The following is a 22,551-nucleotide window of genomic DNA, read 5'->3' as shown; positions in this document are numbered from 1 at the left end:
TTCAGCAGTTTCTGGAATCTCTCATTCCCCAGCTTTTGAAAAGCTCCTCTCCCTCCATTTTCAGAGCTTATTGAGGTGTGTCCCTGGCGCACACCCTCCTTCGCAGGAACAGGGAGCGTGAGGTGGAGACAGGACAGGTTGGGACACACAAGGTCCAATTTAGTGTGTGTCCCAGCCCAGTCCCAGGGTCCCAGGCTGCTGGGACCCATCAGACTGAACCGTGTGCTGGAGATTATCTCCCAAGCAGATACTCTCCTCTGAACCCGGGATGTAGGGCTTTGAAACTAGAAAATGCCAGGTCTGAAAGAGAGGAAAGAACAAGTCCAGCAACACACAGAGCTCTGTGTATTCAGAGGGAACTTGGCAGGGTTGTGTTCGGGCAGAGAAACTCCGAGTGGTACAAAGGGACGTGCCCAGAGTGGAGAAATCATGCTAATTGTGTGCACCAGAGCTGGAGAACGCCACCCAAAATGAAGAGAGAAAGGGAAGCCCTGTCCAGAGCCTTCAGTGCCCTACGCCTCACTCCTTTTCTCTACCTGCTTCTGATCCAGACAGGTAGGAGACCAGAGGGTAAGACAGGGTCTGGAGAAGGGACCCGGGGCTTTCAAAGGAGAGGGAGGGGAGAGCTGAGGGCCAGAATGCCTTTGGGGTGGGAGGAGGGGAGAATGCTCAGCCACCGTGGGAAGCGTCTCAGTGAATTCAGGCATTCGTGTTGAATGTATTTCTTCATTCTGTGTGCCTCCTGCCCAGCCCCTGCCCCCCATCCCCCAAAGCCTGCATGATTTTGCAGCTCCCACGGCATTCAGTACATTAGATGGAGGGCAATGGGCTGTTTCTGATGGGATGTCTTGTTGGCGTGGGCCAGTCCGGCATTCTTTCCGAGGGACTATGGTGGGCCTTGGAGGGGTGGGGAAATCTTGGTTTTGTGTCTCCCCAGCTGCCACCCTGGCTTCTCTGAGTGTAAAATAACAAGGGAGATGAAAGAAGCTTTGGAGATAATAAGCCTCCCAGTTTGGGAGAGTAACACCAACCTATGCATAACACACACGCCATAGACACCTACCTCCCCCTACCAACTTCTTGGAGAAATGATCTTATTTGAAATACATGTGCTTATGTGCACACACGCACGTGCGCACACACACACACTATTCCAGACAGCCTAGGAATTCACAATTTAGTGGGGCAAATAAGATGCAGAGATCATTTTAATAAAATGCAGAAACAACTATGAGTCAGAGAGGCAGAGGGTTCCAAGAATCATAGAGAGGTCACCTATCCCATCAGGAAGCTGGTGCTGGTGGTACAGAATGGGAGTGGGGGAATATCAGGGGAGGTTTCCTGGGAATGTCTGCACTGAATTTTAAAAGATGAGAAAAACAGATAGGTGTGGGAGTGAGCATTATAGTTGGGAAAATGCGCCAAGGTCAACAGCTTGAAATGGTATCAACATGTTAGGAGCAGCCCAGTCAGTCACCGCTGCTGGAGGAGAAAGTGTGGGTGGAGTTAGGTGAGACTGGTAAACCCTGCTAAGGAAACTGTAATATAATTTGCAAACAATGGGAGCGGGGGAGGACATTGAATGGTTTTTAATCTGGGAACCAGCAGGGCCAGAGTACAGCTCAGATCCCTCACTCTGCAGTGAGGCGTTGGAGGTGAAACTGCAGGCAAGCAAGATAGAAAAGGAAGCCTGTATCCATTTGCTGGAACCACAGACTGGGTGGCTTCAACAGCAGAAATGTATTGTCTCACAGTTCTGGAGGCTAAAAGTTCAAGATCAAGGTGCTGGCAAGGCTGTGCTCCCTCTGAAGGCCCTCGGGAAGGTTCTGTTCCAGCGCTCTCTGCTGGCTTCTGGGAGTTCCTTGGCTGTGACAGATTAACTTTAATCTTCACATGGCATTCTCCCTGTGCTTGTGTGTATATCCAAATTTCTCCTTTTTAGAAGGACACCAGTCATCTTCGATTAGAGGCCCACCCCGCTCCAGCATGACCTCATCTTAGCTTATTACCTTGGCAATGACCACACGGCAAAATAAGGTCATACTTGGGGTTAGGACTTCAAGATATGAATTTTAGGGGACACAAGTCAAACCATAGCGAGGCTATTGCAATAGTTCAGGAGAGAAATGACCTGGGCTGGAATGAGAATAAAGAGAGGGGGAGTGAGGGATGTTGAGATAATATTTTGGAGGGAAAGTCAGGACCTAGTGATTTATAGGAAGTGAAAAACGATCTAGAGAAGGAGGTAGGGTTTCTGTGTGAAACCATAAACTTGAAAAATGGGGCAAGCTTGGGAGATATGATAGCTAGTGTTGCGCTCACGTTGAGGTTGAAACGCCTATGAGACATTTGTGGGAAAATGTTGAATAACCTAAAGCTGGAGGGTTGGAGAGAAGTATTTGGAAACTGTCAGCCAAGAGGTGAGATTTAAAACAAGGATAATGAATAAATATTACCTTGGAAGTGAAAATGAGCTAAATATGGAACATTGAGGAACCCCAAGATTTGCAGAGGAAGGCAGAGAATAAAGCCCACTGAGGAGACCCAGAAGGAACAATCAGAGATACAGAGGGAGACCTGGAAGACTGTGGTATCCAGAAAGTGAAGGGAGTTGGGAGTTTCCCGGACAATGATCATCAAATGAATCAAGGAGCCCAGTATAATAAGGACCTGAACGAGGCCATTGGATATGCCAGTTAAAAGGTTACGATTAGGGACTTACCTAGTGGCACAGTGGTTAAGAATCCGTCTGCCAATGCAGGGGTACACGGGTTCGAGCCCTGGTCCGGGAAGGTCCCACATGCCATGGAGCAACTAAGCCCCTGCACCACAACTACTGAGCCCATGTGCCACAACTACGGAAGCCCTTGCGCCTAGAGCCCGTGCTCCACGACAAGAGAAGCCACCGCAATGAGAAGCCTGCGCACCGCAACGAAGACTAGCCCCCGCTCTCCGCAGCTAGAGAAAGCCCACGTGCAGCAACGAAGACCCAACACAGCCCAAAATAAATAAATAAATAAATTTATTTAAAAAAAACAAAAAGAGGTTACCATTAGCCTTGGTGAGAGCGGTCTCAGTGGAAATTACAATGAGTTGAGGAAACGAGAGCTGAGGTTATGGAGGCAGTGAATTGGGAATAGGAAATGCACAATGAATTATACAAATCAAAGATGTCGCTAAGCTCTTTCAGGTCATCATATGGTAAAGAAAAAAATATATAGAAAGATCTTGTCAGTCAGTGTGATTAGGCCAAAAAAAAAAAAAGGTGACAAAGGATCTCCTGTGAGGGAAGATGGAACTTAATAAGTATTATATAACAAAGGACTTCCCTGGAGGTCCAGCGGTTAAGACTCCGTGCTTCCACTGCAGAGGGCACGGGTTCGATCACTGGTCAAGGAACTAAGATCAGGCATGCCACGTGGCTCGGCCAAAAAAAAAAAAAAGTATAACAAAAAAGTTCTAAATATAAACTATGCTAATAAGATATTAGTTGTAATCTATGACAGGTACGAGGTAAGTGCAGGATCAGGCCATTGTACTGCTGTGGACTCAAGAGCAATAAAGAGCTGAGATTCTATAAGGAATTTCTGCCATCCTCAATCTATGAGGAAAATGTCAGCTTCTGTGACAAATAAATTCCAAAATTTAAGTCCTCCTGGCATTAACCATGGAGTAGTCAGTGCCGTTCCAGGCTAGGCCTGGGATGAGGAAAGACTGTTCCATGAGGTTTTTCAGGCAGCAAGCTGATGGAGTGCTATCAACTTTGACATGTGTTTCCCATGGTCAGTCTGAGATTTATTTTCATTTCTTTTAGGTAGAGGATTAAAAAAAAAAGGAGGGAGGTTTTTCTAAATCAGCCTATAAATGGTGTCTACAACTTTTACTAGTATTATTGGCTAGAACTCAGTAGTATCATAATTAATTGCAAGGGAGGCTGGGAAATGTATTTTTAAGATTGGCACTAAAAGGGGGGCTGGACCATGTGGCCCTGGCTCCCAGAGATTTACCTTAATCCCTTGCCGTACTCCCTTATGACAGCAATCACCAAACTAGCCTCAGGCAAGTAACACTTAGTGCTCTGAACCTAATATGGCCTAATGAGGCTTTCCTAAATTCATCACAGCCCTATTCCTGGAACATTCAAACAAGGCTTTTCTAGGGGCTAGGATACTATTTACAGACATAAACACAGTATGCCATAAATCTAGATAATCTGATTTGCAAGATGTTATTCTCTGGGATCCTAGAGTCAACCCATTCTCTACCGACCCAATAGGAAGAAGTCCCTTGCCTGGTTTCCACCCTTTTAGTCCTAAGATCACCTTCACATTGCAGGTGCTGTCTTTTTTTTTTTTTTTTTAACATCTTTATTGGAGTATAATTGCTTTACAATGGTGTGCTAGTTTCTGCTTTACAACAAAATGAATCAGTTATATATATACATATGTTCCCATATCTCTTCCCTCTTGCGTCTCCCTCCCTCCCTGTGTCACAAACCACCGAGCTGATCTCCCTGTGCTATGCGGCTGCTTCCCACTAGCTATCTACCTTACGTTTGGTAGTGTATATATGTCCATGCCTCTCTCTCGCTTTGTCACAGCTTACCCTTCCCCCTCCCCATATCCTCAAGTCCATTCTGTAGTAGGTCTGTGTCTTTATTCATGTCTTACCCCTAGGTTCTTCATGACATTTCTTTTCCTTAAATTCCATATATATGTGTTAGCATACGATATTTGTCTTTCTCTTTCTGACTTACGTCACTCTGTATGACAGACTCTAGGTCTATCCACCTCATTACAAATAGCTCAATTTCATTTCTTTTTATGGCTGAGTAATATTCCATTGTATATATGTGCCACATCTTCTTTATCCATTCATCCAATGATGGACACTTAGGTTGTTTCCATCTCCGGGCTAGCAGATGCGAGGCAGGAAATCCCATCTAAATTATCACAGAAACTAAGAGCTGGAGAAATCTTAAGGATCATGTAGCCAAACGATTTCAGCCTGATACACAGAGCCATAAGGATTCCTAGCAGCACCCCAAAGTATTGGGGAGGACAGGGCTCTGGTCCTCACCACCTCTTTGACCAAATCAGGTGAACTAGAACTAAATTTCATTTCTTTTCAATTTCTATAAGGTTTTGTGGGAACAAAAATACCTTTAATTTTAAAATTTTGAAAATAGTTGATTTTGTCCATTCTAACTCCTGCCAATTGAGACTCCTCTCAGTAACAAGTATATAATATTCATACATATGGTGGCTTTCATCATTAAAGTAGTCTCTTCCATGCTTAAGGTTTTATGATTGTAACATCCTTGACAGGTGATGGATCATAGAATGTCAGGGTGGAGAAGGCCCCTAGAGACCATCTGGTCCCACCACCTCACTATTCAGAGGAGGAAATGGAAGCACAGGGAGGTGAAACAAGAGTCAATTAGCGTTTCCTTGACCACTTCCATAGATGATAAGCTCATTACTTAACAATGCATTTGCTCCCCAAATGGACTGGATATGTTTTTAAATTAAATTTGCTTCGGGCTTCCCTGGTGGTGCAGTGGTTGAGAGTCCGCCTGCCAATGCAGGGGACACGGGTTCGTGCCCCGGTCCGGGAAGATCCCACGTGCCGCGGAGCGGCTGGGCCCGTGAGCCATGGCCGCTGAGCGTGCGCGTCCGGAGCCTGTGCTCCGCAACGGGAGAGGCCACAACAGTGAGAGGCCCGCGTACCGCAAGAAAAAAAAAAAATTTTGCTTCGATCTCCACAACTAACCTTTTAGTTCCATTGCCTCCTGGTTTGGTCTGGGTCCTCAAGGTACAAGGAGAGGAATAGGGATTGGAAAGGCACAGCTCACCTTCCCCAAATCTACACTGCAGCAGTAGCAGAGTGGGAAATAGGGGTAAGAAAGAAGGAGGGAACTTCAGAGGCAATTACAGTCAAAGGAAGCAGCTGGGGGTGCAGAGGAACGGAGAACCTGACATGTATGTGTCTATTCAGCTAAACTCAGCCCTGTTCCTAGTTGACATCCTCTCCAGAAGACCCCTCGCTCAGGTGGCTGTATTGCTCTGCAAGGCCAGGTACAAGGCCAACGAGCAGCATCTGTTCAGGCCCCAAAGTTCCTAAGAGATCTCTGAAATGTGAGATGTGTCTCTGGATGGGGCTGCCATTGGACAGGATGGTAAAATCCCAGAACTAACTACAGGGCTGGAACAAACTATGAGACCATCTCGTTACCACTCATTTGACCTGTGGGAAATCTGAGCCCTGAACAGATAAGCAGCTTCTCCCAGGTCCTAAGTCAACAACAGGGCCCCGATCTCTGATGCTCAATCCTGTGTTCTCTCCCCTACACCACAGTAACTGACATACATATCATGCTTTTGCACTGTGAACTGGATAAGACATTTGCTCTTGTTATCGTTATCATCATTATTTTCTAAAAGAGAAGAGTGAGGCCTAGAAGGATGACTTGCCCAAATTCTCACAGCCAGTAAGCAGTGGAGCCCAATCTTACAAGGTCTTCTGACTCCAAGCTCTTTGCTTGACCTGTCCCAAATCCCTCTTCCATAGGGGATACAAATTGGGCTGGAGTTTGGGTGAATTTCCAGGAGTGTTCTGCCCTGGGCAGGCCTAGTATGATGCTACGTGCAGCTGGGGCAAGGATAGAGGAGGCTCTTGGTATGACCGGAGAGTTGTCCAGTTGTCCTCAGGCCCCTAAACTTGCCCTCTACTGGCACTGTCTCACGACACCCTCCTTTCTTTGGGAATCTACATTTCCATGCTTTCTCCATCCCCCACTCTCCCAATGCCCAATTAAGGAGAAAATCTGACAAATTCACTCTGAGGTCTAATGACCTATAAGCTTCAGGGGGTAGGGATGTTTGTCGGTTTTGCTCACTGATACATCCTGGGGACATAGGGCAGTGCCTGGCACATGGGGAGTCTCAATACATTTTTCCATAAATGGGCCACATAAGGTATGGGTTACCTGGAATCTTCCTCAAGAGGAAGGCAATAGGGAAAGCTGCCAGAGGCAGAGGCCCAGATTGAAGGAGGATTGGGGGCAAAGGGATGATGGGTGTGAGGGATGACAGGGGAGCGGAGGGGCCGGAGCTACCGTCGAAGGGTAAGAAGGAAGGACTGACAGGGAGTGAAGGGTCGAGAAGGGTGAGGCATGGAGAGACCAGAAGACTCGGAGATGGGAGTGAGGTTAGGAGCCAGGGCCTGACGCTGCCCTCACCTCGTGGGTCTCTGTTCACAGAGCCCCTGGAGGGGGTGAACATCACCAGCCCGGTGCGCCTGATCCATGGCACCGTGGGGAAGGCGGCCCTGCTTTCTGTGCAGTACAGCAGCACCAGCAGTGACAAACCCGTTGTCAAGTGGCAGCTGAAGCGGGACAAGCCGGTGACCGTGGTTCAGTCCATCGGCACAGAGGTCATTGGCACCCTGCGGCCCGACTACCGAGACCGCATCCGCCTCTTTGAAAATGGCTCCCTGCTTCTCAGCGACCTGCAGCTGGCCGACGAGGGCACCTATGAGGTTGAGATCTCTATCACCGATGACACCTTCACTGGGGAGAAGACCATCAACCTCACCGTAGACGGTAAAGTCTCTGGCAGGGAAGGAGGCGGGACTGGTGACTGGGACTGGGGCCACGTCCACCCAGTACATTAGCTAGACCCCAGGAAAAGCCACACAAAAGCCGCTTGGGAGTGAGCCAACTGGAATGTTAGAGGTTGGCAGATAGGCCATAGCTAACACGTATACAGCACTTACTACGTGCCAGAAACGATTGTAAGTGCTTTGCCTATATTGACTCATGTCATGCTCATAATAATCTAGGGATAGTTAATATCATGGACCCCATTTTGCAGATGAGGAAACTGGGGCATAAGTTCAGGCAGCTAGTAAGTGGTAGAGCCAATATTTGAACCTATTTCGACCTAAGCTTAGCCCAACTAAAACATCTTCCAGGCTGGGTCAGTTTAAGACATGTTGGAAAGGTATGTGGGAAGAAGGGAAGGGAAGGTCCGTGAGGGCAGGGACCACAGCTGTCTTGTTTGGCATTGTACTCCCTGTGCTCAGTATGTGCTCAATAAATAGTGGGTAAATAAATAAGTGAGTGGATGTATGGATGGATGGGTGGGTGGGTGGTGGTAAAGAGCTGGAGTGATGATCTCTCAATACCGCAGACTGAGTTGGAAGGTAGGCAGTTAAGAAGGGGAAGGGAGATGCTTTTTGGCCTGTGGCTCACAGGCTCCCCCCACCCCCGGGCTCAGTGCCCATTTCGAGGCCCCAGGTGTTAGTGGCTTCGACCACGGTGCTGGAGCTCAGCGAGGCCTTTACCCTGAACTGCTCGCACGAGAATGGCACCAAGCCCAGCTACACATGGCTGAAGGACGGCAAGCCCCTCCTCAACGACTCGCGGATGCTCCTGTCCCCCGACCAAAAGGTGCTCACCATCACCCGTGTGCTCATGGAGGACGACGACCTGTACAGCTGTGTGGTGGAGAACCCCATCAGCCAGGGCCGCAGCCTGCCCGTCAAGATCACCGTGTACAGTGAGTCTCCCGCTGCCCTCCCTTGGGACTCAAAGCCCTGAGAGGCAGGTGCCCATGAGAGGCTGAGGACATCCCAGACAGAGTGCCACTAGAGGGGGAGGGAGGCAGAGATGGGCCAGCTCTCCCTGGAGGACAGCCACAGGTAGGAAGTGAGCTCTGGGCAAGGTCCACCGCGGGCCAGCCATGCTGCTTGGGCTTCCTTTTGTACTTCTTTGGCCGGCAGGAAGCTGTCCTCGCCACACCTCCCGCCCCCTCTGAGGCCTCTCCCACCTCTCTGCCTCCCTCTCCCTAGGAAGAAGCTCCCTCTACATAATCTTGTCCACAGGAGGCATCTTCCTCCTTGTGACCTTGGTGACAGTCTGTGCCTGCTGGAAACCCTCCAAAAAGTCTGGGTAACTCTCCAAGTTCCTCTCCCTGAGCACCTGAATCCTTCAACCCATCCCAGCCCCAAGCTCTGTTCTTTCCTTCGTCTCTTTAAACACCTTTCCTCCCAGGGCCCCGCACCTCTTCCCAGGACATCCATCTTTTACCACTGCATGTGTTGTATATGGAACCACATTCTGTGCTTACAACCCTGACAACCCCAGCACGATGAATACAGGTTTCACTTACACAGCACCTTTTGTGAGCCAGGCACTGTGTTTGTGGTTCGGGTTCAGATTAGTTTAGTGACTAGCCCACAGTCACAATGCTAGGGACAGACTCAGGATGCAAACCTAGATGGGACGCATCCCAAAGCTCTGGACTACTCCCCCTCCCACCGCACTCAGCCCGTCTTCCTGTTACAAGGCCTCGTTTATGGCCATCAGATCCCTTCGTGTCCTCGCCCCCAGAACTTCTCCTGCTTACACTCGACAGCTCTGTTCACAGGGTGCTGGGTTGATTTGCAGGAAGAAGAGGAAGCTGGAGAAGCAAAACTCCCTGGAATATATGGATCAGAATGATGACCGCCTGAAAGCAGAAGGTGAGCTCCCCGCCACGCACTCACCTGTCCCATCTTCACTCAGATCAGTGAGCTGCTGGGAAAAGGCCGAAATGGGCGACAAGGAAGCCAGCTCTGCAGGGCCCCTTCCTGCACCAACTGCACGAAGACTGCAGAGCAGGGAGAGGAGCGGCCAAGGTAGGACCTCAGGTATCCCGGACCCTTTGGTGGAGGCTGGCTTCCCGATGGCCTTATCTGGCCATCCGGAAGCAAAGAGTGTAGGTGCTGGCTGGTGGAAAGGGTTCTGTACCTGGGCCAGCCACCCCATTCTTTGCTCCGTGCAGCAGACACCCTCCCACGGAGTGGAGAGCAGGAGCGGAAGAACCCCATGGCACTCTACATCCTGAAGGACAAGGTGAGCAGCTTCGGGCTGGGCGCCCCACAAACACTCCACCAGCCCCTACCATGTTCTGGTATTACATAGCCATACCATATTGATATACCTTCCTAGGACTCAGAATAACCCTGAGAAATATTTGTGTCATCCCCACTTTAGAGATGAGAAAAATACGGCTGACAGGGGTGAAATGACTTGCCCAGGATCAAACAAGTAAATCAGTGGCAAATCCAGGCTTCAAACCCAGGTCTTTGGACACTGTCTCTGGTGATTTCCCTACTATTCCATAACCAACTCTGTCCCATGCTGTCCAAGGCAGGTGGAAGGCGCAGCGTAAGTGGACAAAGCACTCAAACTAATGCATTTCAACATTTAATGAGCACCTATTATGTGCCAGGCACCACGCTAAGTGTCCTGTGTTGCAAGCAAAAACAGACCTACGCCTGCAGCCCTCCAGGCAGTCGGAGTGTGGAGGGAACTATGTCCCCTCCACCTCGGTATTCCCAGCGCCGTGGAACAGCAGGCGCGCTCCCAGCCCTGGCCGGCTGTCCGCTGACCCCTCGCGGCACGTGTCCTTGCAGGACTCCCCGGAACCCGAGGAGAACCCCGCCCCGGAGCCTCGGAGCGCGACGGAGCCCGGCCCGCCCGGCTACTCCGTGTCGCCGGCCGTGCCGGGCCGCTCGCCGGGGCTGCCCAGCCGCTCTGCCCGCCGCTACCCGCGCTCTCCAGCGCGCTCTCCCGCCACGGGCCGGACGCACACGTCGCCGCCCCGGGCCCCGAGCTCGCCCGGCCGCTCGCGCAGCGCCTCGCGCACACTGCGGACTGCGGGCGGCGTGCACCTGATCCGCGAGCAAGACGAGGCCGGCCCGGTGGAGATCAGCGCCTGAGCCTCCTCGCGACCCCCCGGGAGGCGCCCGCGCACTGCTGCCCGCGGCCCGGGGGAGAGCAGGGCAGCGGGGCAGCAGCCCGCCAGGGGCGAGGGGCGAGGGGCGAGGGGCGAGGGGAGATGGAGGTCCTCACCCAGCGCTAGGGTTCCGGCACGTGGACGATTGTGAGCATGCGCAGATGGGACGCGGCGGGAAGGCGGAGGGTGGATCAGATGGTGAAACCGGGTTACGTTTGCTCCCGGCTCTTTAGTTGTGTTCTCAGTGGGTGTGGGTTGTGCCCTTTTAGGACCATATAGATTATTAAATTTACGGCCCAATCCCCGGAGGGGCTTATGGAAACTAACATCAGTAACCTAACCCCCTTGACTATCCTATGCCCTTCCTAGGGCGCACTCACACTTCCCACCCATTCCCCTTCCCTCCGAACGAACTCCTGGTTCTTGGGGAACTTTTTTGGCAAGCCCAGATTAGAGAGGCCACTTGCCTCAAACATACAACTGTCCTAAACTAAGGGGAAGTCCGATGCCTTTTACTGGGTGTACAGAGGGCTGTTCTGAGCATCCACCGAATCATTGTGAAGGCAGTACCTTGGAGCACCCTTCTCAGGCATATGGTACCTTGGTACCTACCAGTTGGTGAAGGAGGAGCTCAAGTACAGTACAGTCCGTTGCCCGGCTACCGGGGTTCTAGCGAGAGCAAAGGATTCAAGCCTCCCAAAGGATTCAAGCCTCCCACGCTTGGCCTCCTCCCAAAGCCTCCCTCAGCGGCGTGCCCGGCATTCTTTCCGTCTCTGTTCCATAGAGAAGGGGCTTCTCACTCATTCTTCCGGCCCAGAAGGCTAGATCAAGTGAAGGTCTGTCTTTTGACCCCTCATACCTATGGCTTCTCCCTGGTTTTGTACAAAACAAGTCTTTCAAACAATCATTATCCCCCGGAAAGTTGTTGGGCTTCCTCCAGCTGTAAGAGGTTGAAGTTCGACTCTCCCCAAAAATGGTAGGGGGAGGAGGAGGCTTATTGCTCCCCAGCATGTCTTGGAGACATGATGGAACCCTTGGCCTCTGGCCTCTCACCTGCCCTGCTCCCAGATGCTCAGGTCCCAGGAGACAGGACAAGGGCAGACTCCCCAGTCACACAAACAGCAGAATACCGAGAGGTTGGTCCACTGTGTAGCCAGGCCACGGCCATGCCGCCGCCTCTTGAACAGTTTGTAGGAACAGTAATCTACCGTGTGAAGAGAGAGGGCAATTCAAAAGCTGAAAGAGAAGGAGTCCCTCGCTGTGTTCTGACCTCTCTCCCCTGAGGCCTCTAGTGCATCCCTGGTCCCTCCTCAACTTCCTAAGCTCCTGCTCTGACTCTGCACCATCCCACAGAGCGACTCTCAAGGTCCCTGTTCCCCACCACTCCACACTGGGGCCAGTTTTGTCCCAGCCCCAAGGGCAACAACATTTCTAGTTGGTCCCCTCTGCTCTTACCTGGACGTCGTGCCCCTCCCAGCTCCCTGCCCCTATGCACTTCCCCAGGCTCCTCTGAGCAGGTGTGCCTTTGCAGCTCCCCTTCCTTAGCCAGAACTGCTCCCCTCATTTCCCCAGGTGCCTCATCTAGAAGGAGATAATGCATGCAGGGGAAAGTTGTTCAGCCAGGTGGAAGATGCAGGACTTGGAGATGGGTACATGCTGGTCAGCCTTGAGAGGCAGGGGTGAAGATTGAGGTGAGATGCAGGCAAGTTGTATTCCAAACCCTGGTTCTGCATCCCTGAGGGGCCGGCTTCCCAGGCTCAAGCCAAATCTGCCTTAAATGGGGTGAGGGGGGAGTGGTTTTGTTTTTGTTTCATTTTGGTCTTCATCTTTGTATTACTGGCATCTAGCAGAGTGCCTATAGCACATACTAGATGCTCAATAAACTTTTGATGAAATAAAGTGACAACTTTATTCCACTTAATCAAGGAGAACAAACAAACAGCCTAAAAATACCAGTCATTTCCCTTTGCTCTTTTCTTCTCACATCCCTCCATCATCCTTCACCCTCTCTGGAAATCCCATATTGTCCATTCCAAAATCATCACTCACTCATTCATTCATTCATTTATTCGGGTGTCTTTCGTTTATTCAACAAACATGTATTAATCTACCATGAACCACCCTGTGCCAGACACTGGGGAAACAGCATAACTATGCCATGACCCCTACCAAAGAGAGTCTCATGGAGGAAGGCAGATAAGTAAACAGATTATTACAATACAGTGTGGAAAATGCAACGACAGGTAGATACAGGGTGCCATAGAGGCATGTAAGAGCGGTACCTAACCCAGACTAGGGATCATCAGCAAAGGTATCTTGGAGAAGAAGCCTGAACTTAGTCTTAGAAAGATTGATTAATCAGATGGGGCGTGGTGGGGAGGCTAGAAGGACACATATTCCAGGCAGAAGGAGCAGCATATATAAAAGCTTAGAAGTGTAAGGTGAGTCCTGACTTCTTAGCACTCATGAAATGTGGATTACCCAAGGGCAAATGTTTATATTAGCACTGATGAAAGACCAGACTTGTGCCAGTGGCAAGGTGTGGGAGCTGAACCTGAGACTCCTGGATTAAATTGGTATTGGCCCCCAGCTGGTAGCATCCCGGGCTCCTAAAATAAAAAATACAAATCCTCTCTGGAAAAAACAACATCTCCTTAAATTTTCAGAGACTAAGACCAACAAAAGACGAGTTCACAAGGAAAGGTCATTAACACAGAAGGAAACAAATCATCGCGAATGAAAGTCAGCAAATATAAGAAGCAATAGATTTAGACCCCCAAGGTCTTCAGATACTGAAATTATCAGATATAAAACATAAAATAATTATGAAATGCTTGAGGTAATACAAGACAAAATTACAAAAATGAACAAGCAATAAGATACTATCAAAAGCGATCAAATTTGAAAAGGAACAAATAGAACTCATAAATAAAAATATAATTTATTGAAATAAAAATGTAAGTGAAAGAGTTTAACAGCACATTAAAAACAGCTGAAGAAAGTTAGTTAACTGAAAGTTGTACCTGAAGAAATTATTCAGAATTAGGCACAGACAGGGAGATGAAATATATGAGAAGAGAGATTAAGGGATACGGCATGTAGCATGAAAAGGTCTGACACACATTTCCTCAAGAGCTCAAAGGGGAGAATAGAGAGATGGAGAAGAGACAATATTTTAAGAGTAATGACTGAAATTTTTGAAGAACTCACGACAAACATAAATATACAGATTCAAGAAGGTTGACACACAAGATATTTTAAAAGAGTTCCACACCTGCATAAAATGTAGTAAAACTAGAGTATACCAAAGACAAAGAGAAGATCTTGTTGACTGAAAAAAACTTGAGAGTTGTGAGTTAAGTTTTGTTTGGGGCAAAATGAGGACTACAGCCTAGGAGAAAGCATTTCAGACAGCCCCGAGAGACTGCTCCAGAAGCAAGGAGGAAGCTCATTGTTGTATATGATTTTAGTGAAGGAGGGTGCCTGCGGTCCAGCACACATTTTGGCAAGGGCTTGCTGCTAGTCATGAGGAGCAGATGTCACTGGTAATGATTTTAATGCTTTTCTAGAAGATACGAAGATACATCAAATCCCACCTGAATTAGTACTGTCTACCCCACCAGCTTGACCAGCAGGAGTCCCTGGGCTGCATTTTCAGAAAACACAGAATAAGTCGCCAGAGAAACCAGGAGAAAAAAAATGTCCTCTGGAGGGTCCTTGAAGAGCACCTAATCTCTCTCCTCTCTCTTCCCTCTTACAAGCAATGAAAGAGTTACTCACAAAAACACAAAACTCTAAAACTAGGGGGTGAAGGAAGATAGTATTTAAACTGGTCACTGGCCGGCACATCCCCAGGGTCCCAGAGCAGAGCTTCCTTGAAATAGTTGGAGGCGGGTCCCATTGACTAACGTCATCCCCATGACTCACGCAGTCGGCTCTTCCTTAGTGTGTGGAAATGAGACAGTCAGGACGCTGATGGGACAGCTTGCTGGAAATGATCACTGTGGTCTCTGAGAGCCATCCAGACATACCTCACTGTTGGGAAGTCCCCTCAGCCATCTCTCCACGGATCCCTGAGTGCCCTGGATGCATGGACTGAGTGAGGAGAAAGAGTCTTAACGTCCTAAGGAACAGCTCAGAATGATGGGGCCTTCCACTCCCCATCAGTTCTTAGCACTTGGGTGTCTAGAGTCTGGGAATGGAAAGAGGCTGTGCCAACGGCATGTCCAGGGATGAGTCACGTAACTGTGGGGCAAGGGCCCCTCCCCAGCTGCTGCAGCCTCCAGGCTCCATTCCTGCAGTACAGCACTGGCGCCTCTCCTGGCTGAGTCACCTGCCCTTTCCGACTCAGCTGAGGACAGCGCTAGTCATGAATCTGAATTCCTTTGAGACTTGCCCTCTTATCCCCCAAGGGAAATTTATACCATCTTTCTGGATTATAGAGATTTGAGCCGAATCAAGCTGCCATCAAATAATTAGCGGAGAACTTGTTTAGTCTCCCCAAGTCCAATGTATAAGCAGAAGACACTAAAGAGGACTGCTAAGAGCGACCTTCCTGGGGAGCAGGTAGTCACTGGGTCAGGCAGGCCTGGGGCTCTCTGGACCTGGGAAATCCCAAATTGGCTAGACGTGCAGTAAATCCATCTGTCCCACCACGCCCTTTCTTGTTCACCCTTGGCTGACCTCAGGGTCCATGTGAATACCTCCTTCATCACTCTGACCCCATAAATTCTACTCCACTATGCCTGGCACACATACGCCCAGGCGCGCGCCATGGAGTTTGTCACTGCTCTTAGCTTCTCCGCTTCTGAAATACCAAAGCTCTATTCTCTGACCCCAATTCCTATTCTTCCAGCTCTGTCACTCTGTTACTTGAAATCAATTTTTTACCCCTTGGAAATGCCCAGTGTGGAGAGACCACAGTATTCTCTTGCTCTAACTGTCTTAATCAGTCTTGCTCTGCATCTGAGGGGAAAGAGAAGGAGTGACGGAGGCCTAGGCTGTGAGGGCCGTGGCTGCAGCTGGCACCGACGGAGGCCAGGCTGAGAAGGGGGAGGAAGGGAGGGAGTCGGCTGGGTTAGGGGCCCCACAAAGGAGCTGGCCAGGAACAATGGGGAACAAAGGCTGGACATTCTTCCGCTGAGCCTCCAGAGCCTGGCCTTGGCCTTCCGGGAACAGTTCCAGGAAATGTCTGAGATTCCAGATTTGGAAGGAAGAGACCTGTAAACAGGAGCTGGGCTCTGAGAGGGGACAGCAGCATCTCTCTAGGCAGGGGGTGGGGAGCAGCGGGGTGAGCACTGACATTGCAGGCTCACAAGCTACAGTCCTGTCTGCTATAGACATGAGGTTTCAGGGCTGGAAAAACTAATTTTTTTTTTTTCGCGGTACGCGGGCCTCTCACCGCTGCGGCCTCTCCCGTTGCGGAGCACAGGCTCCGGACGCGCAGGCTCAGCGGCCATGGCTCACGGGCCCAGCCGCTCCGCAGCATGTGGGATCTTCCCAGACTGGGGCACGAACCCGTGTCCCCTGCATCGGCAGGCGGACTCTCAACCACCGCACCACCAGGGAAGCCCTGGAAAAACTCTTAAAGGTCATGTACTCCAACCACCTTTCCAGGGCCTGAAAAATATCCCTGCCAAGGATGCTCAAATAGTTTCAATGATGGGATGTGCATAAAAATAAATACATCACCAAAAAAAAAAAAAAAATACATCACAATATTGGCTAAGCTTTACTAATCACTTACCATGCATTAGGCACTGTACTAGATGATTTTATGCTTTATCTCCTCTCACTCTTACTCCAGCTCTCAAGGTAGGAACTATTATTATTATTATGAATTATTATTATTCTCACTTTACAAAAAAGGAAACTGACTTTCAGGGGTTAAGTCACTTGCCCGAGGTCTCCCAGAAGCTTATCTCATCTGTCTCTAAAAAAAAAACACCAAAAAAAAAAAAAAAAATACATCACAATATTGGCTAAGCTTTACTAATCACTTACCATGCATTAGGCACTGTACTAGATGATTTTATGCTTTATCTCCTCTCACTCTTACTCCAGCTCTCAAGGTAGGAACTATTATTATTATTATGAATTATTATTATTCTCACTTTACAAAAAAGGAAACTGACTTTCAGGGGTTAAGTCACTTGCCCGAGGTCTCCCAGAAGCTTATCTCATCTGTCTCTGGGCTGACTAGGCACACAGAGTGGACATCTCCCAGACAAGAGCCTGTGATCTCCCTGTCTTCTGACCTACCACCCTGACCTCTCCCCGGGAAATGGGCCGGGGCATGACAACACACACTTGCTCCCCGCACTTGGCTTCCGGGGCCTGCTTTCCTCTACCCTCAGCTTCAGAATACTGTGCCCTGAGATTCCACCTCTGGGTTTTCATGCCACTCTAGCAGGGGGTCGCTTGGAAGCCAAAGGATTGGGATTGAGATTCAAGGGTTCAATAGAGGCTTGGGGTAAAGGATCAAAACAGTGGTTGAAGTTATGGTTAGGCTGAGGATTACCTCTAAGAAATCCTAGACTAGATCACAAGATAAACCCTAGGGCGGGGCTTGGAGTCAGAGGTTATGACTAAAGGATCAAGGTCAGAGACTTTCTCTCCTCTGGTCTCCTCCCAATTCTCCAAGGCACTGAGGGCCAGGCAGGAAGCATCGGTTTCCTCAAAGCCGCTTCCCTCCTGGGGCAGAGTCTCGGTCACAAACAACCACCACTGCTGCCGCGCCCGCCCCTCCTTCCCTCCGCTGTGAGCTCAGAGCAGTAGGACAAAGTGCTACAGACAAGGACAGAGGCCTGAGGGCAGCCATGGGCTCTGGAGGAGTAGGCCTCCTTGGGGCCCGCCAGCCCCTGCCTCTCCTGCTTCTGCTCGTCACAGGTGAGTGTGGCCCTCCCTACGCCTAGCCCACGCTCTGCTCCGGTGATCTGAGGCCTGGCCAAGGCAGCGAGGAGACCCCCTTGCTCCTTTGCTTCCCTTTTGCAGTGGGGGGTACCAGAGACGACGGTGATGATGATGATGATGGTGATGTTGAGTATGAGACAGACAGACTGAGAGCTCCACTGGCCCTCACCTGGGTGCCACGCGCGCATGCTGGTCTTCTCCCCTCCCAGCTAGCGTGTTATTTGGGAACTGATCTTCAGGCAAGAGGAGGAAGATGAGGCGTACAGGGAGTTGGGGGCCCTATTTGCAGTCAGACTGGGCTGCACCTCCTTTCCTCTCCCAGGAGGCATGGCTCAGGACTCCCCACCCCAGATCCTCGTCCACCCTGAGGACCAGCTGCTCCAGGGCCCTGGCCCGGCCAAGATGAGCTGCCAGGCCTCAGGCCAGCCGCCTCCCACCATCCGCTGGCTGCTGAATGGGCATCCCCTGAGCATGGTGCCCCCAGACATTCACCACCTCCTACCTGACGGAACCCTCCTGCTGCTGCGGCCCCCTCCCCGGGGACGTGCCCACAATGACCAGGCCCTGTCCACAGACCTGGGTGTCTACACGTGTGAGGCCAGCAACCGGCTGGGCACGGCAGTCAGCCGGGGCGCTCGGCTGTCTGTGGCTGGTGAGCCCTGGGCGGGGAGACCTGGGTTGGGGGTGGTCCTAGATGGGAGACCGGGGAGGTGGGGCTCTGAAGAGGGAGCTCAAGGCAGCAGAAAGGCAGGTAATGCAGAACGCTGGGAGGCGCCAAGGCGGGACCTGGATGTGGGGACTGGGTCCCGCCCTCTGCGACCCTCCCTCCTCCCCACAGTCCTTCGGGAAGATTTCCAGGTCCAGCCTCGGGACGCGGTGGCCACGGTGGGCGAGCAGGTGATTCTGCAGTGTGGGCCGCCCTGGGGCCACCCAGAGCCCACAGTCTCATGGTGGAAGGATGGGAAACCCCTGGCCCTGCAGCCAGGGCGGCACTCGGTGAGTGTAACCCACTTCCCCACGCCTCCCCCTGTCCTGGCCACAACTGTGCACATCCGAGGGACTGACCCGCCCCCTGGCCCAATGTCCCCTGCAGAATTTGAGGAAGGGGAGGCGGTGAGGCCTTAGACTTCCCTCTGCACTCAGAGGCCCTCCCCGCAGGGGACACTTCACAACGCACCTGGTCCTGACAGGTGTCCAGAGGTTCCCTGCTGATGGCAAGAGCAGAGAAGAGTGACGCAGGGACCTATATGTGCGTGGCCACCAACAGTGCAGGACGACGGGAGAGCCGGGCAGCCAGGGTGTCTGTCCAAGGTAAGGGGAGGGCGGTCAGGGCCAAGGTCGGGGGCTCCAGTTAGGGTGGTGTGGTCTGGTTTTGGCTGGGGTTAGGGGATGTGGGAGCGGAACCTGGGATCAGGGTCAGAGCGGCAGGGACCCCATTTAGGGGTGGTTCCCCAGTCCTAGAATAGAAATCGGAGTGCTCTCAACTTGGACGAGTTCTGGCTCCTCTGTGGCCGAGGGGTGTTCCACCCAATTCCTTCTTTCTGGCCTATGGGCCGCACCCCAGCCCTGTGCTCCCCACAGAGCCCCAGGACCACAAGGAGCCCCTGGAGCTTCTGGCTGTGCGCATTCAGCTGGAAAACGTGACCCTGCTGAACCCAGACCCTGCGAAGGGCACCAAGCCTGGTCCTGCTGTGTGGCTCAGCTGGAAGGTGAGGCCCAGGACCTGGGCTGGAGCCCGTCACAGCTCTAGAAAGGGCTGGTCACGAGAGCCCTGAGCGCTCCTCTCCCTCTGGGCTCTTTCCCAGGTGAGCGGCCCTGCTGCACCTGCTCAGTCCTACACGGCCCTGTTCAGGACACCGGCTGCCCCCGGAGGCCAGGGAGCCCCGTGGGCAGAGGCCCTGCTGGCTGGCTGGCAGAGCGCAGAGCTTGAGGGCCTCCAGTGGGGCCAGGACTACGAGTTCAAAGTGAGACCATCCTCCGGGCGGGCTCAAGGCCCCGACAGCAACGTGCTGCTCCTGAGGCTGCCCGAACAAGGTCAGGGACAGATGCCCCCCAAACCCAACAATATACCCCCAGCCCCTTTTTGTCCCACTCTAGCCGGGCGGATGGTGGGTCCCACCCCTGGGCTCCCTCCTGCCCTGGCTCAGCAAGCAGAGCTGAGAAAGCCTCTTAGTCTCATCAGTATGGCTCTGACCCTGTGTCCCATTCCAGCTCTTTTCCCTAGAGCCTTCTCCCTCAGCATCCCTTACAGCCTCTCTCCCTGCCCCCTCCCCAGTGCCCAGTGCCCCTCCCCAGGAGGTGACCCTAAAACCTGGCAACGGCAGTGTCCTCGTGAGCTGGGTCCCACCACCTGCTGAAAACCACAATGGCATCATCCGTGGCTACCAGGTACCCTCCACAAACTGACACACCCCTTCCTAGTGGTGCCAGGAGGTCCCTCTTCCCTGGCGTCCTGTAGACACTTGCTCTGGGCACTATGAAATGGTACTTGGGCAGAGAAGCAAGGAAAACTTACTAAGGCAGTGGTGTCAGAGGGTGGTTCCTGGACCAGCAGCATCAGCATCACCTGAGAACTTGTTAGAATGCAAGTCCTTAGGTCCTTTGCCAGGCCTTGTGGATCAGAAAGTCGGGGATGGACCCGGCAATCTGGATTTTAACAAATCCTCCAGGTGATCCTGAAGCACGCTGACGTTTGTGAACGTCGTTTGTGAACCACGGGTCTAACGCCTATTTCGCCTATTTCGGCAGATTACTTTTGTCCCTGGGCTGTCGGTCTAGAGAGAAGTCTCTCCCACTCTGTGGGGGGAGGAGGAAATAGGACGTGAGGGTGCATGCGAGGGGGCGTCCCCAGGTGAACGGCAGGACAGGGTGGCCACACGCCCAGAGTCTGATCCCCAAGAGGAAGGGCTGAGCTGCTGGGATGGTGCCAGTGGGTGAGCTCCCCTCTGTTTGCGCCTCAGGTCTGGAGCCTGGGCAACACCTCGTTGCCCCCGGCCAACTGGACGGTGGCGGGTGAGCAGACCCGGCTGGAGATCGCCACCCGCATGCCAGGTTCCTACTGCGTACAAGTGGCCGCAGTCACTGGGGCTGGGGCTGGGCAGCCCAGCAGCCCTGTCTGCCTCCTTTTAGGTGAGGACAGTGCCCACCGGCCCCACCCCAACCCATTCAGGCCCCATCTCCGCCTTCCTCTCTCCCTGCGGCTCTCGCTTCCGGCTCCTCCCCGCTCGTCTGCCCCACCCTCACTGCCTCGGCCGCCCCCTCCCCCTGAGCTCAAATTCCCACCCCTCCCCCTGAGCTCAAATTCCCATACAGAGCAGACCGTGGAGCAAGCTGCCCAGGAACCCAGTGCGCAAGGCCCGTGGACCCTGGAGCAGCTGAGGGCGGCCTTGAGGCGGCCAGAGGTCATTGCCAGCGGGGGTGTTGTGCTCTGGTTGCTGCTGCTGGGCACCGCCGTGTGCATCCACCGCCGGCGCCGAGCTGGGGTGCACCTGGGCCCAGGTGAGAAGGTGAAGTGGACTCCCAGGTGATCAGGCCATCCCTGGGTCCAGCCAGAACGCTACAGGAGTTTAGACCACTAGCCAGGTGCTGGAGACTCTGGGCTGACCCTTCCTCCTGCCCTCTCCCAGGTCTGTACAGACATACCAGTGAGGATGCCATCCTAAAACACAGGTGAGAGAAGAAAGGGCCTGAGGTGAGGGAGGGGCCGAGGGGCCGAGGAACAGTGGAGCTGGGATGGAGAGCTGGCCGGAGTACTAGTCTTGCCTACTGCCAGGCAATTTGGCATCCTAGTACCTGAATTTCCCTTGAACTTCAAGTGAGAATTAATTTCTTTCATTAATGTTCCTATCACACCACTTGACAAGGTGAGTAAACTGATGACTCATGACTCAGGTGACTGCCCAAGGCTACACAGCTAGTAGCTGCCTTCTGATCCTAATCCAGTGCTCTTGTTACCAAGCTCTCATTAATACTTACTGCGCTCTCCTGCTGACTCGTTCTGCTAGGTGGAGAATAACTAGCACAGGAGGACCAGTCTGGTTTCTAATGTGCTCTGTACACTCAGCATCTCCCTAGTAGTCCCTTTGGGTACAGGAAATCACCTACCCACGGAAGCATCTTTCCTTCGCGATAATCCACCCACAGTTCCAGCAGGGGGCGCTCTGCCCTTGCTTGATGGATTCTTACTCCTTGTTCTCAGCAACGGAGCCCGCCTGCAGGTACAACTGCTCCAAGCGCGTTTGGCTGCCAGAGCAAGTCTCCCATTATGAGACACGACACTAAAAAAGAAAACATCCTTTTTTCTCCTACTGGCTGAATTTTACACTAAATAACCATTTCATCTCTGCCCACCTTCTCCTGCTCTTTATCTCATTAGATCTCCTCTGGGAGATTTCACATTCCGGGTCTGCATCTTTCAACAGGAATTTATCGAGCACCTACTATGTGTGAGACACATCCAGCTCTACCATTTTGCTGTCAGTTTCTCGGCCCAGAGCAAGGTTCTGTGCTGGCTGGTGCTGTGTTCCTGCGTCGTTCTGTGCTCATTGGTCTTTCCCTTCCAGCTACCTCCTGGGCTTAGTCTGCTCTGCCCCAAACTTTCTCTGGCTCCCTTCTCCTTGAGGGAGATTCCACTCTGATCACTTTGTTGATTCATTCCTTTAGAACAGCTTCCGTCTAGCAGAGACAGCCACGCAAGCATAAATGCAATCCAGAGTTGGGAGTGCAGAAACATGTGCAAGTACAAAGAAGGGGCTGGGGGGGAACTATGGGAGGAAGAGGATTTCACATTTACCCTGACAGTTAGAAGGCGAAGGGCACAGGGAACAGCAAGAAATAGCCTGTTGCATAGGGAAAG

The 22,551-nt window shown here is 51.9% G+C and overlaps 2 protein-coding genes across 2 annotated transcripts in view; both read left to right on the top strand.

Annotated features, from left to right (window-relative positions):
- The first annotated feature begins 432 nt into the window (after nucleotides 1–432).
- On the top strand, nucleotides 433–11,176 carry HEPACAM (hepatic and glial cell adhesion molecule). The gene is made up of 7 exons (XM_007463592.1): nucleotides 433–555; nucleotides 7,262–7,603; nucleotides 8,280–8,561; nucleotides 8,854–8,947; nucleotides 9,452–9,525; nucleotides 9,828–9,898; nucleotides 10,462–11,176. Exons 1-7 carry the CDS (start codon nucleotides 471–473, stop codon nucleotides 10,765–10,767), a joined length of 1,254 nt encoding a protein of 417 aa, XP_007463654.1. The 5' UTR covers nucleotides 433–470; the 3' UTR covers nucleotides 10,768–11,176.
- Nucleotides 11,177–17,589: 6,413 nt separating this feature from the next.
- ROBO4 (roundabout guidance receptor 4) overlaps nucleotides 17,590–22,551 on the top strand; it is a 14,948-nt gene continuing 9,986 nt past the window's right edge. Inside the window, exons 1-10 of the mRNA XM_007463591.1 lie at nucleotides 17,590–17,672; nucleotides 18,019–18,348; nucleotides 18,535–18,692; nucleotides 18,887–19,007; nucleotides 19,278–19,405; nucleotides 19,502–19,730; nucleotides 19,972–20,084; nucleotides 20,657–20,825; nucleotides 21,009–21,194; nucleotides 21,323–21,365. Of these exons, the coding sequence (XP_007463653.1) occupies nucleotides 17,603–17,672; nucleotides 18,019–18,348; nucleotides 18,535–18,692; nucleotides 18,887–19,007; nucleotides 19,278–19,405; nucleotides 19,502–19,730; nucleotides 19,972–20,084; nucleotides 20,657–20,825; nucleotides 21,009–21,194; nucleotides 21,323–21,365 (1,547 nt within the window). The 5' untranslated portion in view covers nucleotides 17,590–17,602. The remainder of the gene's footprint in view (nucleotides 17,673–18,018; nucleotides 18,349–18,534; nucleotides 18,693–18,886; nucleotides 19,008–19,277; nucleotides 19,406–19,501; nucleotides 19,731–19,971; nucleotides 20,085–20,656; nucleotides 20,826–21,008; nucleotides 21,195–21,322; nucleotides 21,366–22,551) is intronic.

The sequence above is a fragment of the Lipotes vexillifer genome, unplaced genomic scaffold (genome assembly GCF_000442215.2).
Source record: "Lipotes vexillifer unplaced genomic scaffold, Lipotes_vexillifer_v1.1 scaffold442, whole genome shotgun sequence".
Lineage (NCBI taxonomy): Eukaryota > Metazoa > Chordata > Mammalia > Artiodactyla > Lipotidae > Lipotes > Lipotes vexillifer.
This window is presented reverse-complemented; position numbering and strand designations above follow the sequence as displayed.

Bases quoted from the DNA above. Each gene is read 5' to 3' on its own strand.
- HEPACAM (XM_007463592.1), top strand. From the start codon at position 471: ATGAAGAGAGAAAGGGAAGCCCTGTCCAGAGCCTTCAGTGCCCTACGC. The intron at 556-7,261 runs GTAGGAGACCAG...CTCTGTTCACAG, and splicing joins CCTGCTTCTGATCCAGACAG to AGCCCCTGGAGGGGGTGAAC. The intron at 8,948-9,451 runs GTCTGGGTAACT...GTTGATTTGCAG, and splicing joins TGCTGGAAACCCTCCAAAAA to GAAGAAGAGGAAGCTGGAGA.